General features: G+C 46.9%; 1 protein-coding gene across 1 annotated transcript in view; it reads left to right on the top strand.

The window, feature by feature from the left end:
* LOC113406394 (E3 ubiquitin-protein ligase TTC3-like) overlaps positions 1-18178 on the top strand; it is a 136207-nt gene that overhangs the window by 21383 nt on the left and 96646 nt on the right. Inside the window, exons 3-6 of the mRNA XM_029911395.1 lie at positions 4324-4369; positions 12526-12646; positions 13754-13841; positions 15793-15846. Of these exons, the coding sequence (XP_029767255.1) occupies positions 4324-4369; positions 12526-12646; positions 13754-13841; positions 15793-15846 (309 nt within the window). The remainder of the gene's footprint in view (positions 1-4323; positions 4370-12525; positions 12647-13753; positions 13842-15792; positions 15847-18178) is intronic.

Here is an 18178-nt window from a genome sequence, read left to right as displayed (position 1 = left end):
TCCCTCCTACTTCCCACTCTCTGACTGCCCCCCTCAGAACCCCCAACCCCCCCGCTCCTTGTCTCCTGACTACTCCCTCCTGGGACCCTTGCCCCCCAGGACCCCACCCCCTATCTAAGCCTCCCTGCTCCTTGTCCCCTGACTGCCCCCCTAGGACCCTGCCCCTAACCCCCCCCCGGGATCCCACCCCCTATCCAACCCACCCTGCTCCCTGTCCCCTGACTGCCCCCATCCCTTATCCAACCCCCCTGGCCCCGGACCCCTTACCATGAGGCTCCACGCAGAACCAGACACGCTGCCCTGCGGGAGCAGGCAGCCCCGACCCTCAGAATGCTGCGCGTGTGGCGGCAAGGCTCCAGATGAGCGGGAAACGTGTCTGTCTACCCGCGGAGCCAAACACTGGGCCGCGGGAGCGTGCAGCCCCGGCCCCCAGAGTGCTCCGTGCGCAGCGGCATGGCTCCAGGGGAGGGGGGAAGGTGGGGGAGGGGCCGGCAACTTGCTGTGCTCGGCCGGACTTGCTGCGTCGGGAGAGTGGGGCCATTTTCCCGCCCCTGCATTAGGGTGTGCCTGGGCACACCTGGCACACCCCGTGCGCACGCCTATGCCTACCTGCTTAGTTGTTACATTTCTGCTCTGCTTCACAGGACAGAGCTTGCCTCACAAAACCCTACCCCCTCCAAGCCTGGGACACCACAATAGTGAGGGAGAGGGACAGAGTCTCTTTTGCTGATCTGCATACAGGTGTGTGCCCAGCCCTGCCCCCTTAACATCTCTCCATGCATGCTCAAACTCTCCCTCTCCCCCCGCCCCGACGTGATCTACATCTCTGTTGGCTGCTGCAGGCAGATATGCCCAGGCTGCCGGGGAAGGGGTGTGTGTTCCCCACAGACTTCTTTGCTCCCCTGTTTTTCTGCAGGGGAGCAAAGCAATCTGAAACAGTATTCTGTGCAGAATTCCCCCAGGAGTAAATGAGGAGTAGTGTTGATTGATTTCTAAGGGCAAGTCTACACTTGAAACGCTGCATTGGCGCAGTTGCATCGCTGTAGTGCTTTAATGAAGACTTTAAGTCAACACAAGAGAGCTCTCCCATTGGTGTAGTTAAACCATCTACCCAAGAGGCGGTAGCTATGTCAGTGGGAGAGCTTCTCCCATAGCGCTGTCTACATAGGGGGTTAAGTTGGTATAACTTAGTCGCTCAGGGGTGTGGACTTTTCATCCCTGAGTGACTTAGTTATACCAGTATAGGTCTGTAGTGTAGACCAGACCTGAGGCAGATTCATCCAGTTCTACTCAAAGAAAATAGTAAGACCATTCGTGTTGAAGGTGGGTGTGATAGTGCACCCCATAAGGCTTTATGGCAGGCCTGCACAACATGCAGCCCGCGGGGGGTGAGTAGGCAAGCAGCGGGTGAGGGAGGGGGGCTGAGGAGGCGAGCAGGCGGGCAGTGGCAGGGGGTAAGTAGGCGGGCAGGCAGTGGCGGGGGGGCAGGTGAGCCGGCGGCAGGGAGAAAGGGGGGGCTGAGGAGGCAAGCAGGCGGGCAGTGGCGGGGGGTGAGTAGGCGAGCCGGGGGGCTGAGGAGGTGAGCAGGGGGGCAGTGACGGGGGGGCAGGTGAGGAGGCGGGCGGGCAGGCAGTGGCGGGGGGGCAGGTGAGCCGGCGGCTGAGGAGGCGAGCGGGCAGGCAGTGGCAGGTGGGCAGGTGAGCCGGCAGCTGAGGAGGGGAGCTGAGGAGGCGAGTGGGCAGGCAGTGGGCGGGGAAGGCGAGCGGGTGGGCAATGGCGGGGAGGGGCAGGTGAGCCAGCGGCGGGGGTGGGGGGCTGAGGAGGCGAGCGGTGAGTTGGTGGCTGACCTGTTCTACTGATCTGGTCTGGCTCCCATCCCCTCTCCAAGGGTTGCAGCTGTCTGGAGGTGCCTGCCTTCCACGCCTTCCTCATTCACACCTCATTCATTCAACAGGGCAATTGATTACAAAGTGGGGGGAAGATCTTATTCTACTTCTAGCAAAAAGACAGTTTTCTTTTACCTTAATTATACTACCTTAGGGGCCCGCTATAACATATTACCAAGGTTCAATAACGCTGTTTCGATGGGGCAGCGCTAGGGAAGGAGGGTTTGTTTCCGTGGGGCGGGTGGCGCTGGGGGGGGGGGTGGGTTTGGGGGGGGTGGGGGGGGGTGGGGGGGGGGTTTGGGGGGCCTGGGGGGGTGGTTTCAGGGGGGCTGGGTGGCGCTGGGGGGGGGTTGTGTTTTAGGGGGGCTGGGTGGCGCTGGGGGGAGGGTTCGGCGGCGCTGGAGGGCAGTTCGGCCCTCAGCTGTTTCCTTTGGAGTAATATGGCCCTCGCCACTTTACGAGTTGTGCAGGCCTGCTTTATGGAAATATGCTTATGAATGTATATATGACATAACTGGAATATATTTTATGCTACATATGCCATGTAACATATCTCTGTGAAGATTATAATCTATTGAATCTATTCATTCTATTTGTATGGATGTATCATTTTTGTATTAAAAATTATGAATATTGGCTGTGTACTTGCTTGTTTTTTAAGTAGCCTTAGTATAGCATTTGGTCATCTTCTCGAGAAAGGAATGTGCAAATTAAGTGCCTAATCAAAAAACACTTAACGAACAATGGATCTTGGAAGGCTCCAATCCACATAAGTCTTCCTGGAGACATTCAAGATAGCATGTGGGCAATGGCTGCTGCCTGTAAAAACTGAGTCATGCATGGACATGTGACTTGCCCAGGTGACTCCAAAACTCCATCTTGGAGCTGGACTTTGCATAGGAGAGAGGAGGGGATCTCCACCCACAAAAGGAAGTCTATTTAAGCCTGGGGGAGACCCCTCCATTTTGTCTTCAGCTGGCTCAAGGGAGAGCCTCTCCACTCCCAAGGATACCTGAAAGAAACTGGAACAAAGGACAGTAACTACAGGGGGTGTGAGTGATTGCTGGATCCAGACTAGAAGGAGACTAGTCTGTAAAAGGAAGCTTACTGGAACACCCCTCAGGGTGAGGTTTTATCTGTATTCAGTTTTCTTACTGTATTAGGCATAGGCTTGCATGTTTTATTTTATTTTGCTTGATAATTCACTTTGTTCTGTCTGCTATTACTTGGAACCACTTAAATCCTACTTTCTGTATTTAATCACTTTTTACTTATTAATTAACCCAGAGTACACCGGGGGGGGGGGGTAAACAGCTGTGCATATCTCTCTATCAGTGTTATAGAGGGCAAACAATTTTGAGTTTACCCTGTATAAAGCTTTATACAGGGTAAAACAGATTTATTTGGGGTTTGGACCCCGTTGGGAGTTGGGCATCTGAGTGTTAGCCCTGGTCTATGCTGGCGGGGGAACCGTTCTAAGTTATGCAACTTCAGCTACATGACTAACATAGCTGAAGTCGACGTACTTAGATCGACTTACAGTGGTGTCTTCACTGCGGTGAGTCGACTGCTGCCGCCCCCTTTCTCCCCCCCCCCCCCCCCGCCGCCCCTGTCGACTGCCTGCAGGAGTCGATGGGAGAGCGCTTGGGGGTCGATTTATTGCGTCTAGACTAGATGCGATAAATCGATCCCCGCTGGATCGATCACTGCCCGCTGATCCGGCCGGTAGTGTAGACATACCCTAAGAGACAGGAACACTTCTTAAGCTGCTTTCAATTAAGCCTACAGCTGTTAGGGGACATGGTTCAGACCTGGGTCTGGGTTTGCAGCAGGCTAGCGGGTCTGGCTCAAACCAGGCAGGGCACTGAAGTCCCAAGCCGCCAGGGCAGGAAAGCAGGCGTAGAAGTAGTCGGGGCTGCCAACTGTTGCCAAAAGGGGGTTTCTGTGATCCAACCCATCACAGTGGGATTAAAAATGTTTTCATTCAGAGTAGGAGGACAGAAATAATCTTTGTGGCTGTGTCCACAGAGCGTGTTTTTTTTTTTTTTTTTTTTTTTTTTTTTGAAAGCAAAGTTTTCTAGCACTATTACTATTCCTTGATATCTTAGTACAACAAAGGGTGAGAAAAGTGGTGACAGACAGGGCTTTGGAGCAGAGCCCGGAGCAGTGGAGCTGCAGGTTTTTGCCCGGAGCTGGAGCGGAGCCGGAACAGTCACTATTGGTTCTGGAGCGGAGCTGGAGTGGAGCAATTCAAAAATTTGATTGCTCCAAATCCTTGGTGACAGACCTTAAAAAGTCCTTAGCAAAGTTAAATAAACGTAAACTGCTTTAGAACCAGTTAAATCACTATTGCTTAGAGGAATTATGTTGCCTATGGTTTGTGCATTGTGACTTTTATTGCTTGCTATGCAAAAAATAAAATTTTCTTTATTTTTAGGTTCGTGAGAAATTTAGAAAGCGTTCTTCAAACAAACGTAAAACAGGTATGTAAACTGATGTTGGAAGTTAGCAAACATTTTACTTTGTATTTTCTCTTGTCTGCTTTACTTGGTCATTTGGACTGTTTCACTCCCCCCCCCCCCCCCTTATATTTTGCTTGGATGGCTGGGAACATTCTTTTGGAGCCCTGTTGAGCAGAAGTGTGTATGTTTCATGCTGCAATATTTCTCACTCTTGTCCTAACAGAGAACCATATGTTCGCAAGAATAATATGGATATTTTATTAGGATTACGTGCATGCAGCCTCTTAGTATGATCTGAGAATTAAAGCTTAAATTCAGCATTAATTTTCCATGTCAGGTTCAACTTTGCTTTCTTAATGAGGTGTCTGAGTTGCTTCAGCTATGTGGTGTTGGGCTGCAATCCTGCAGAGGCTTAATTTTACACTGTGAAGAGACCCATTGAAGTCATTGGAGCCAGGATCTAGCAGCTTGGTTTGTTTGAGTTACAGTTTTTTCTGTAACTAAATATGCATTTCTGTAGAAAGGAATGATTGTCTTGCAGTTAAGGCACTAGACTGCGAATTGGGAGATATGAGTTGAATTCCTGATTTTGCCAGACTTATTTTGTGACCATGGGCGTGTTGTTGTCAGTTTTTGGCTGCATGTGTATTCTCTTTGGCCAGATAGCTCGGAAGCAGACTTTATCGAACTTCCCTAGAAGACCACAGACTTGGTTCAGTGGCGAAGGCGCTTGGCCAGGTTTATTATCCTAGTTCCCTGGATCAACATCTACAGTTACACTAGAACATGTATGCCTGTTACAATGGACTTGGCTCAGTGAGCGGCGGCCTTTGACTCCCCCATAGGCTGGACAAAGACACCCCCTCTGTGACCCTTTTTATACACTGATATAAATAAGTTACGTATTGCCCCTCGAACGTGGTTAGCTACCACCCTTTACCTTGTACATGTTGGTTCGATCAAAACATCTCTATCCATCACCCTGTCATCCTGACCTTATCTTTAGGAGGGGTCAGTATGTCACTGTATCATCTTCACAGAGTATATTTATACCATAACTCAGCGGTCCCCAACCTTTTTCGTCTGGCGGGTGCCAGATGATGAGCCACGGAGGACTGTGGCGGCGGACGAGCATCTGCCAAAATGCCGCCAACAAGTGGCAACGTCAATAGGCGTTGCCGCCAAAATGCTGCCAAGAAGCAACGTCATGCAGAGGCGTCGCCGCCGAAATGCTTCTCGGCGGCATTTTGGCAGATGCTCATCCACCAGCCAGTACGCGGGCGCACTTAGACGCCCCGGCAGGCGTCATTGCCCCTGCGGGCACTGCGTTGGGGACCCCTGCTATAACTTGATATTAGGGTGTTCCGGTACTACCCTTCTGGAATGTATTTATGCAAGTATCCTGTGCCTAGCACTTCTTAGGAGTGTTTGTATTTTTGTAATGCCAGCCCTGTTCTTGCCAAGTTTGTGTATCAGACAGTGAACCTGCAAGCAACCATCTGTTTCATAAGAGGGCCTGACTTTTGCTCAAAGCCTGACTCTTGCTAACTTTGCTAAATATCAGCAGGGCCTGACTTAGGCCTTAGGCCTCATACTAAGCCCTATGCTTCAGGCTCTCTCAACTACACATGTCACTTAATCTCTTTTGACTCATCTATACAGAGAAATTTACCAGTATTAGTATACTGATATAACTCCCCATGTAGACACTTCTATTTGGAAAAACAGTGGTTTTTTTTTTTTTTTCCAGTTTAAAAATGGCCACTGTTGTTCCAAGTGTCCTCACGTGGAGTTATATTGATATAATAGTGCTGGTAAAGTTCTCCATGTACACAAAGACCTTGGTACCTCAGTTCCTTCATAGGGATAATATTCTCCCATTTGTTGTCTATTTAGATTGTAAGCTGTTTGAATCATGGATTCTTTCTTACTCTACATGCCCAGAGTCTAGTATGATGGGGCTGTGAACTTGATTGGGTTTCTATAGGTGCTGTTGTAATACAAATGCAATATAAGTGAGAGGAAAGATGGTTGAGTAGTTAGGGTGCAAGTCTGGGATTTGGGAAATGGGAGTTCAGTTCCCTGCTTTGCTGCAGACTTCCTGTGTGACCTGGGGCAAGTCACTTAATCTTTCTGTGCCTCAGTTCACTATCGTATAACTGCTCTACCTCATGGGGTGTTGTGAGGGTAAGTACATAAAAAATTGTGATGTGCTCAGATACTTCATTATTGGGGCTACAGGGTTAGCTGCACCTCAGTCCCCTTTCTGGTCTCCCAAAAGAATACACGAAGGCGTTATGCCTCTTGCTCAAATCACAATTCTTCCAATCTTAGACCAGGACCTGAATATACCATTCTATATATGTCAACTGCTTATCTCCATGTAGGCCTGACTCGGTTTTGAGTACTTGAGCTTTCTACCCTTTGGGAACCTGTGACCAGTGTTATTGACCAGCCACTTTCTTAAAACAAAAGCCCTATCAACAGTACTGGCGCTGCAGTGGTATGGCAATGGTGCTGTAACCCCATAGTATAGACGCAGACTACAGTTGCTGTAGGAATTACACCTTCCCGAGTGACAGTAGCTAGGTCAATTGAGGGAGTTTTCTGTTGACCTAGCTGTGTCTACACTGAGGGTTAGGTCAGCATAGTTAGAATGCTAAGGAGTGTGGATTTTGAGGCCAACAGATGTTTTCAAAATTCTTAAACTTTTCATTTAAAGCAGCTGTATTCAAACAAATATTCCCCTGCATTGTTTGAAACCCAAACAACTGCAACATTAAAAGCCTGGATGTGAAACTGTTTATAAGTAAATGTAAAATAGCCTTCATTTATATTTATTTTCCAATCTGAGAGAAATGCAAAGAATGAGCATAAATAATGACAAATAGCTTTTTTGATTTATTCTAAAGTGTTAAGAGTTGTCAGTTGCAACCTATGATTTTTAGTTGGCAGATTTGTTTTGTTTAAACTGGTAACCAAAGCCTCAGAAGTAAGTCTATCCTTACAAGTTTTGAAACCTCATTTAGAAATGTGTAAACTACTCCAACAAACACGCATACTTGACAAAAAATGAAATTTAATTTTCTCCCTGGAGTGACATTGAGGTCATCGTCAATTAATTATTCTGTACTGTGATGAAGTGGGAAGGTTCTTAATGTCGTCTCTGAATACTGTGTGTGCCTCAGTTTCCCCTGTTGTTCAAGTACTGTATTTAGGTGGCGGGGTAAGAGTGTGTGATCATTGCCGTGACCCTTAGAGGGCAGGTGTGACTGCTGCCTGGGACAGAGAACGGCTGACACTCTGGAGCCTGGCAACTGATGGTCGGGTCACCTCCTCTGCAAGAATCAGCCGGAGGTGTCAAAGTAGACCAGGTGACCTGCTGTCCCTGGAAAGAGACAAAGGAATGAGGAGGGGCAACAGGCGTGTCTGGGGCCAGGCAACTGAAAATGATCAGACTCCTGTTGGGGACTCGGAGCGGGGAATCCAGCGCACCAGGCCCTGGATCCCCCCAAGATGGACTTTGCTGAAAGTTCCTGATTTCTGTGCTAACAAGCTATGGGGTTACAACAGCATAGCTATGACACCATTGCTATGCTGCTGCAGCGCCCGTACTGTTGATAGGGCTTTTGTTTTAAGAAAGTGGTTGGTCAATAACACTAGTCACAGGTTACCAAAGGGCAGAAAACTATACTGTGTTCCTGTTGACTCGGTACGTTTACAGTACGAAGTTAATTCGAAATTATTCTATTTGAATTTTCGGAAGCAATTTTATACATTCGGTGTTGTGTGTCCCCACTAAAGCGCGTGAATTCGGTGGAGTGCGTCCACAGTACCGAGGCTAGCATCGAATGTCGGAGTGGTGCACTGTGGGTAGCTATCCCAAAGTTCCCGCAGTCCCCGCCGCCCATTGGAATTCTGGGTTCAGATCCCAGTGCATGATGGGGCAAAAACATTCTTGCAGGCTGTTTCTGGGTGTGTGTCATCACTCGCTCCTCCCTCCGTGAAAGCTACGGAAGATGCCATACTGCCAGCAGACGGTGCAGTACGGTGCACTGCTTGTCTCCTGGTACTATTAATCCACCTCGCATGTCCTCTCGTCTTTCTATCTACTCTTTTTTATCTAACTCCATTTCCCGCCTTTTTTTGGCCATCGTGAACTGAGGCGCACAGCTGCCGCCACAAACTCTGCTCTCCCACTCTTGCAGCTCTAGTGAGCTTCCTGCCTCCGTGAAAGCTACAGAAGACAACCATTTTCCGCCTTTTATTGGCCATCTTGAACTGAACAGCTCTCCTACGTTTCGCGCCCTTTTTCCAGGATTACCCGAGCATGGAGCCTGCTCAGATCTCCACTGCAGTTTTGACCATTGTAAATACCTCGCGCATTATCCAGCAGTATGTGCAGTACCTGCAAAACCGGGCGAAGAAGCGACAACAGCGCGATTACTATACTGATGAGGACATGGACACAGACGTTCCTAGAAGCACAGCATGTGGCGATTGGGAGATCATGGTGGCGTTGGGCCAGGTTCATGCCATGGAACGCTGATTCTGGGCCCGAGAAACAAGCACAAACTGGTGGGACTGCATAGTGTTGCAGGTCTGGGATGATTCCCAGTGGCTGCAAAACTTTTGTATGCATAGGGCCACTTTCATGGAACTTTGTGCTTCAGGACAGGGGACAGCAAGTCACAAAGACCCCAAAATGAGAGCAGCCCACACAGTTGAGAAGCGAGTGGCCATAGCACTGTGGAAGCTTGCAACACCCGACAGCTACCGGTCAGTTGGGAATTAGTTTGGAGTAGGCAAATCTACTGTGGGGGCTGCTGTGCTGCAAGTAGCCAACGCAATCATTGACCAGCTGCTATCAAGGGTAGTGACTTTGGGAAATGTGCAGACCATTGTGGATGGCTTTAATGCGCTGGGGTTCCCTAACTGCGGCGGGGTGATAGACGGAACGCATATCCCTTTCTTTGCCCCGGCACACCGGGGCGGCCAGTACATAAACCGCAAGGGATACTTTTCCATAGTGCTGCAAGCACTGGTGGATCACAACAGAGTTTCACCAACATCAACGTGGGGTGACCGGGAAAGGTACATGGCACTCGCATCTTCAGAAACTCTGGTCTGTTTGAACAGCCGCAGGAAGGGACTTACTTCCCAGACCAGAAAATTACTGTTGGGGATGTTGAAATGCCTATAGTTATCCTCGGGGACCCAGCCTACCCCTTAATGCCATGGCTCATGAAGCCGTACACAGGCACCCTGGGCAGTAGTAAGGAGCAGTTCAACTATAGGCTGAGCAAGTGCAGAATGGTGGTAGAATGTGCTTTTGAACGTTTGAAAGTGCGCTGGTGCAATTTACTGACTCGGTTAGATCTCAGCACAACCAATATTCCAATTGTAATTGCTGCTTGTTGTGTGCTCCACAATATCTGTGAGAGTAAGGGGGAGACGTTTATGGCGGGGTGGGAGGTTGAGGCAACTCGCCTGGTGGCCAATTTCACACAGCCAGACAACAGGGCAATTAGAAGAGCACAGCAGGGTGCACTGTGCATCAGAGAAGCTTTGAAAGCCAGTTTCATGACTGGCCAGGGTACAGTGTGACAGTTGTTTGTTTCTCTTGAAGCTACCTGCTCTATCTATCTAATATTTGTGTGTGTGTGTGTGTGTGTGTGTGTGTGTGTGTGTGTGTGTGTATATATATATATATAAATAAATAAATAAATAACTGTTCTTTATTATTTGTTGCACAACACATTGAGAGAAATCAGAAGTTAGACTGGGGCGGGGGGTAGTATTGGGTTAGTGGGGTGATGGAGGAGGAGGGAAGGATAAGTCCAGAAACCAAATCAAAAGTTCACATATGCCAGCTTTCTGGTGCTTGGGCGATCCTCTGGGGTTGAGTGTGTGGGTCCCCGTAACCTCCACCTAGTGTTCTTGGGCGTCTGGGTGAGGAGGCTATGGAACTTGGGGAGGAGGGAGGGCGGTTATACAGGGGCTGCAGCGGCAGTCTGTGGTCTTGCTGCCTTTCCCGCATTAGATCCACCACATAGCGCAGCATGTCAGTTTGCTCCCCCATGAGCTTGACCATAGCGTCCTGCCTGCTCTCATCGCGTGCGTCCCTCCTCTCTTCGTGTTCCTGTAATGCTTTACGGGACTCCACAATTGTTTGCCTCCACGCATTCAGCTGGGCCCTATCAGTGCGGGAGGACTGCATGAGCTTGTTGAACATGTCGTCCCGAGTTCATTTTTTCCGCCTTCTAATCTGGACCAGCCTCTGGGACGGAGTAGATAGGTGCTGCGTTGAAACATTTGCACGTGCGGGAGGAGAAAAGGGGAGGGGGTAGTATTTTAAAAGATACATTTCAGAGAACAAAGGGGACGCTCTCAGTGAAACAGGCAATTAGTACACTGCACATGTTCTTTCTGTATAAGTTAGCATTTTGCCTCTTGTACTGAAGTGCCTGCCACTTTGGTATGAGTAAGCCATCACTCACAGCCGGGCAACAGAATTCAGCTTGCAGGCAGCCATGGTAAGCCCTAGGGGTACGGGAGGGTCTGCTTCTTCCGCATTCATTTCAATGCTTTCAAACTGCCGGGCCACCTTTCCCATAGCAAGCAATGCCTGGTGGGTTTGCCATATAAAAGGAGGGCCTGCGGGCTCTCTGGGATGATCGCTTCACACAACCCCCTCCTTACCCCCCTCCCCCCACCGCTCTGATGAGGCTCTGAGCAGGGATGAGCCCTTTAAACTAAACGCGAACAGCCCAGCGCGGCTGGGTTTCTCCTCAGCCCCCCACCGTGTGGCTCTGATCAGGCTCTCACTCACCAGAAGTACCTTCTCTAGAGTCATGGTCCGGGAGCCCGCCTTGGGAGTGGGGGGAGGCTATTGGCTCCAGCATTAAGAATAGTTCCTGGCTAGGGGGGAAAACAGATTCCCCACTTACCGCCTTTGCATTGTCCTACTCCTCCTCTTCGTCCTCCAATGACTCATCCTCCTCACTCCGTGCAACTCCCCCCTTGCAAGTGTCCCCAGACAGTGGTGGGGTAGTGGTGGCGTCACCCCCCATAATTCCGTGCAGCTCACTGTAGAAGCGGCATATATGGGGCTGTGACCCAGATCGCCCATTCACCTCCCTGGCTTTTTGGTACGCTTGCCTGAGCTCCTTGATTTTTGTACGACACTGCTCTGTGTCCCTGGAGTAGCCTCTTTCCGTCATGGCCCTGGAGACTTTAGCGTACGTATTTGCGTTGATTTTTTTGGAATGTAGTTCGCCATAACAGATTCTTCTCCCCAACATACGATGAGATCCAGTAACTCCTGTTTGGACCATGCTGGAGCTCGTCTGCGAATCCGAGACTGCGTGATCTCTTGTGATGGTGGACTCTGCATGGTCGCCTGTGATGGTGGACTGTGCTGATGGTCACTTGTGCTGATGGTGACCAAACAGGAAATGAAATTCAAAAGTTCCCGGGGCTTTTCCTGCCCACCTGGCTAGCGCATCGAAGTTGAGTGTGTTGTCCAGAGTGGTCACAAGGGAGCATTCTGGGATAGCTCCCGAAGGCCAATGATGTCGAATTGTGTCCACAATACCTTTTAACCCGGGATTGCGATCTCGATTTAAGTGCTACTCCACTTGCCGAGGTGGAGTACAGAAATCGGATTAAAGAGCCCTTTAAATAGAAAAAACGGTTTGGTGGTGTGGACGGATTCATTTTTTTTTCCGAATTAACTCTGCTAATTTTGAAATAACCGACTAGTGTAGACCAGGCCTAATAAACCTTCTGTTTTACAATGCTGGCTGAGAGTCACTGCTGACTGGGAAGTGGGGCTGAATGGGCCTTTGGAGGCATGTAAGGTTTCCCTGGGTGTCCCATCTAGGTGGACCCAGTGTGGGGAGCTCATGGTGTGAACGGGGGGTGCTGAATGTTCTGAGTTTGCAAATATAGCCCTTTCTGGAATCTCCCATTTATTTGGGAGGTTGTGGCAAAAGAACTCAGCTATACCTAGGGTGTTCAGATTTCCTTGATTCCAGGTTTTAGGCCTGAGCATAGCATAGAAATTACTCTAGTGGTTGTGTTTTTTTTGTTTTGTTTTTTTAAACTAAACATTCAGCTTTGGTTATTCTTAATCAGGTTCCTTATGTCTTCCCTTTTTCTTTTTTATTAAGCAGTTGATCCCTGTGAAGTGTGGTGCAGTAAGCCAGTTCATGTACTGAAAGACTATTGTGATGTGATTAAAATCTACATTGTTTGGCCGTTTCTATTTAAACTTGAGAATGAAACTGATTTCAGGTAAGCATTTATTTATTCATATTGGTTAATCTTGTCCTTTACATTTTTGTTTTTATTTTAATGCTTCAATCTGGCCATGAGCAAAGTTGGCTATAACTGGGCCATACCAAATTTACGGTCCATTTTGGTCAATTTCATGGTCAGATGATTTTAAAAAATCAGCTCTTTAAATCTGAAATTTCACGATGTCATAATTGTAAGGGTCCTGACCCGAAAAGAAGTTGTGGGAGGGTCGCAAGGTTGTTGTAGGAGGGTTGCGATACTACTCCCCTACTTCTTCACAGCTGCTGGTGGTGGCGCTGTCTTCAGAGCTGGGTGGCCAGAGAGCAACGGCTGCTGGACGGGAGCCCAGTTCTGAAGGCAGAACCACTGCCACCAGCAGCGCAGAAGTAAGGATGGCATGGTATGGTTTTGCCACCCTTACTTCTGCTCTGCTGCCTTCAGAGCTGGGCCCTCGGCCAGCAGCTGCCACTCTCAAGCTGTCCAGCTCTGAAGGCAGCAGCACAGAAGTAAGGGTGGTATGGTATTGCCATCCTTACTTCCACCCTTCTGCTGGCCAGGCGCTGCCTTCAGAGCTGGATGTCTGGCCAACAATCTCCACTCTCCAGCCTCCCAGCTCTGAAGGCAGCGCAGAAGTAAGGGTGGCAATACTGCAATCCCCCTAAAATAACCTTACGACTTCCCCCCTCCCCGACCCACAACCCACTTTTGTATCAGGACCACCAGTTTCAGAAACACTGGTCTCCCCCTTGAAATCTGTATAGTATAGAGTAAAAATACACACAAGACCAGATGTCACAATCTGTGACACGTTTTTCATGGTCGTGAATTTGGTAGGGCCCTAGCTATAACTGAAGAGACTTTAGATTCTGAATATCAGGGATAAACTCTTCAAAAATGGATGCCTATATTTAAACATCCAAATCATTGCCCTGGTTTTTTGAAAGTGCTAAGAACCCAGCAGCTACAATTGATTTCCCATTTTGAAGAGATTGCTCTAAGTTTCTAAACACTGTCTTCTTTAGATCTGACTGACTTTAATATTAATAGCTAAGGCTATATAATAGGACAAAAATTACTTTTCTAAAAAAAATGTTTTCATTTAAGCGATTCCTTCTCTTATGAGCTAAGTTTGGAGAGACTCGGGGATATTGAGGTTCTGGAAGACATGCTTGATTTGGCTAAGAAAGTTGTGGTAAGTGGTGTTCTATAACTTACGTTTTCGAATGTGTTAGAGTGCTTAATTAGCACCTTGCCATGATACAGATCTTGATTTATATGTTAAATTAGAACAAGGCAGTTGTTTCTGCTAGGGTGAATAAATATGTTGACAGCCAGTTGGGTTGCACTATGAGTTACTGTTCTTGTAAGGGAAGTACAATGATTCAGTGATGTCTGCAAGAAAACTGGCTCCAGGGGCTTGATTGGAGCATGGATCATCTTTTTGTTACATGTTTGTACAGTGGATAGCACAGCATTCCCTGATCCATGATTGCAGTACAGACAGTAGAACCACGTTAGTGAGGTGAGAGGTCCTCCTACCCACAGAGTGAAATAAAGTTGCTTTTTCACTCCTCTTTTGCTCAGTAACAGTTTGCTGTTTGAATCTTGCTGCTGCTAATCTGGTCCAAAACAACCATGTACTGATAGGAGACGCCAAACAAAGGAGAGAGGGAAGCAGCAAAGAAAACTGAGGGTTGTGGGCGAGTGTGCAAATGATGAACCAAATATTTTAGTGTGTGTTTGGTGTGGTGTTTTAAATTGAGGTATTGCACAGTTTTTACTTTGAAAATTGTGATCAATGGAAGATTGGTTGTGTGCATCCCAAAACTGCATCTTGATGGTCCACTCTGCCGTTACATGACTTCATAATAAATAGTGCAGTGGTTCTCAACCAGGGGTACGTGTACCCCTTGGGTGCACAGAGGTCTTCCAGGGGGTATGTCAACTCATCAAGATATTTGCCTAGTTTTACAACAGGCTACATAAAAACCACTAGCAAATTCAGTACAAACTAAAATTTCCTACAGATAATGACTTCTTTACACTGCTTTATATACTATACCACTGAACTGTAAGTACAATATTTATATTCCAATTGATTTATTTTATAATTATATGATAATGAGAAAGTAAGCAGTTTTTCAGTAATAGTGTGCTTGTGACACTTCTTTGGATTTTGATATCTGATTTTATAAGCAAGCACTTTTTAAGTGAGGTGAAATTTGGGGTACGTAAGACAAATCAACCTCCTGAAAGGTACAGTAGTCCAGAAAGGTTGAGAACCACTGTACTAGTGGGTCGCACACTTTGTTGCTTCTGTCTGAGCACATTGCCCTTACAGGGCATCCTTGCATCCTAGGCTATGGCTACACTACGCAGCTTTTAGCGACACGATGTGCTGCTATAGCCACGCCGCTAAAAGCTGCGCAGTGTAGCTGCTGTTTGTTGACAGGAGAGAGCTCTCTTGACGGCAAAAAAACTTCCATCCCCCACCAGCAGCAGCAGCAGCTTTGTCTGCAGGAGAGTGCTCCTTCTGATAAGGAGCTGTTCACACTAGTGCTTCTCGGTAAAACTTTTTTGTCGTATGGGGGTGTGGTTTTTTTTTTTTTTTTTTTTTTTAACACCCCTGAACGACAAGTTTTGCTGACGAAGTGCCAGTGTAGACATACCCCTGGTATTCCCTCCAACAAGCTTCCTGTGTGCCAGCCTCCTATTTTTTCTTTCTCCCCACTGTCCTTTCACCCCACTATTCTTATTTTTTGTCTTTCTGTCTGGGAAATAAGTTATTTTGGATATCAACATTGTACTGTATTGGGAGGATCAGCAAAGCTGAGATAGAGGGGATATTGTTACAAGGTAAGGTGTTAATGGCTATCAACCGGTTCTTTGAAGCTGCTGGCTCTCCTAATCGGTTTCTTCTTTTTCCCCTTTCTTTTTTTTTTCTTCTGATTTTCACCAAAATCAATATGATTCTACTCACTGTTGCCTAGAACATTCCCTGAAATTTTTGAATGGATCAGATGTACCATTCAAACGTTATCGCATTACAGACAGAGAAATGCCGTTGAGTGAACAGCCTCACTTTGCTTTTGGTTGGGTGAAAAGTCTGATTTCTTTTTTTGTTTGTTTGTTTTTTTCCCCAGAACAATCCATTTTTTATCAGTGGCATATTGAGTATTGGTACTCGAATAGAAAATGTAAGTTATTTTGACTTTAAAAAAAAGAAACAAAAACCTCCTGTAAATACAAATAAGGCTTTTCCATCTGTCCCCAGTATTTCTTTTCTACATATAAACAAGGTACATGGGTATATAACAGCTAGAGCCCTTGATGGTATAATAGGTTGCATTTTCTTAGAAGTCTCCCAGTTCTGAAGTTTTGGTGCATGGATGTACTTTTTCTTCTGCATGTCACTTTCTCTTAACCTACACAGATGGCATAAACTGGAAAGTTACTTTAACGTTAAAAAAAGAAATTTGCTTTATAGTTTGCCATTTTGAAGACCATATCGTAGCCACTTTTAATAGTGGGAGAAATAAATCAGGCACAGCTATAACTTGTTACTGGATAATTCACTACTTATATTTTTATTTAATTTAAATGGCATTTTGTCTTGATGGACATGCATTTAATAGTAAATAAAATAATAATCTAATTTCACAAAATCTGTTTTAAAAACACACGGATAGAACATACCAGCCAACAAACATTCTGCACTCAACCCCACTCGTTTAGAAAAAGCTTTGGAACATGCTTTGATGGTCCTCCAACTCAGGCTTTGTTGGACACGGGAGAAGTATATTTCAGAGTCAAGGGCTTTTCACTTGCAACACCCTGCTTGAGGAATGTCCGTTCTCATGTCAGCTGTTGTCTCAGTTTGGGTTGAAGCACAAATACATAGGTGGGTGTAGTAGAGTCCTCAGTTGGCTTGAGTGGCTTAGTGGTTAGCGTCCACTCAGTCATGGGGTAGTGGTAGGGGAACCTGTGCCCACCCACTCCACCAGGCTCTGACCCAGGGCCCTATGAGGGTCAGCAGTGTTAATAGACCCTCCTGAGGTACCCTCTCTGGGTTGCTTCCTACCACTGCACCTTCTGCTTCTGGTCCCAGATAAAGGAAAATAAAAACATAACATAAGAATGGCCGTACTGGGTCAGACCAAAGGTCCATCTAGCCCAGTATCCTGTCTACTGACAGTGGCCAATGCCAGGTGCCCCAGAGGGAGTGAACCTAACAGGTAATGATCAAGTGATCTCTCTCCTCCCATCCATCTCCACCCTCTGACAGACAGAGGCTATGGATACCATTCCTTACCCATCCTGGCTAATAGCCATTAATGGACTTAACCTCCATGAATTTATCCAGTTCTCTTTTAAACGCTGTTATAGTCCTAGCCTTCACAACCTCCTCAGGCAAGGAGTTCCACAAGTTGACTGTGCATTGTGTGAAGAAGAACTTCCTTTTATTTGTTTTAAACCTGCTGCCAATTAATTTCATTTGGTGGCCCCTAGTTCTTGTATTATGGGAAGAAGTAAATAACTTTTCCTTATTTACTTTCTCCACATCACTCATGATTTTATATACCTCTATCATATCCCCCCGTAGTCTCCTTTTTTCCAAAAAGAAAAGCAAACCGCGTGAGCTGGGCTTAGGGTGACCAGATGTCCCGATTTTTATAGGGACAGTCCCGATTTTTGGGACTTTTTCTTATATAGGCTCCTATTACCCCCCACCCCCGTCCCGATTTTTCACATTTGCTGTCTGGTCACCCTAGCTGGGCTCAGCATATAGTTCTGTACTTCAGGGATGCTTCTCTAGCCCATTTTGGGTGGAGTTGGTGGAGTAGTTCTGTACTCCTCTCCAGCTTTCTGAGCGGGCTTTGCTCCCTTTTCAACCAGGTTGCCAGTTGGAGCATGTTCTGCAGGGTTAGAGGGGCAGGGCTAGCTGGGCCCAGGACTGTCCTTTAGCCCCTTACAATCCAGTGTGGGGTTTGTATACCCCACCACAGTGGGTCACCGAGAAAAATGCTAAATAGATCAAAGCCTACAATTGAATGATACCCATAAGTTAATTGAAAGCCACTGCAGTTGAAAAGAAGCTTGTGCTGCATGTGGGGAAACCCAGATAAGTAAGCAGATTGTCTCATTTTACATTAACTGAAGTTTCCAAATGGTCTTCAACAGGAACACTCATTCTGTTGAAAAGTAGCTTGCAGGATGATGCAGACTCTTAAAAGTGATCACCAAAATAAGCCTTCTGCAGAAACACCTTAACAATTTTGTATTGTGCGTTCTAAAGGTAACTCAAAATTTATGATGCTACAGTGACAAAATACAAAATTTAAGTTGGTAGGTGTAAACCAATATTTACTTGATTTCTTCGGTGGAGTGATTTTAAATGATTGAATAGTGCATTACAAATATTCTAAAAAAATCCTGCAATACTTGGATTCAAGTACACTAGTACTGATAATTAATCTGTCAAAAAGAGAAGTTAGGGGAAAGCAGGGTGAATACAAATCAGTGATTTTT

Source organism: Terrapene carolina, unplaced genomic scaffold, assembly GCF_002925995.2.
Source record: "Terrapene carolina triunguis isolate 2854851 unplaced genomic scaffold, T_m_triunguis-2.0 Scaffold30, whole genome shotgun sequence".
NCBI lineage: Eukaryota > Metazoa > Chordata > Testudines > Emydidae > Terrapene > Terrapene triunguis.
Note: the sequence above shows the minus strand (reverse complement) of the source record. Positions and strands in the feature narration are given on the sequence as shown.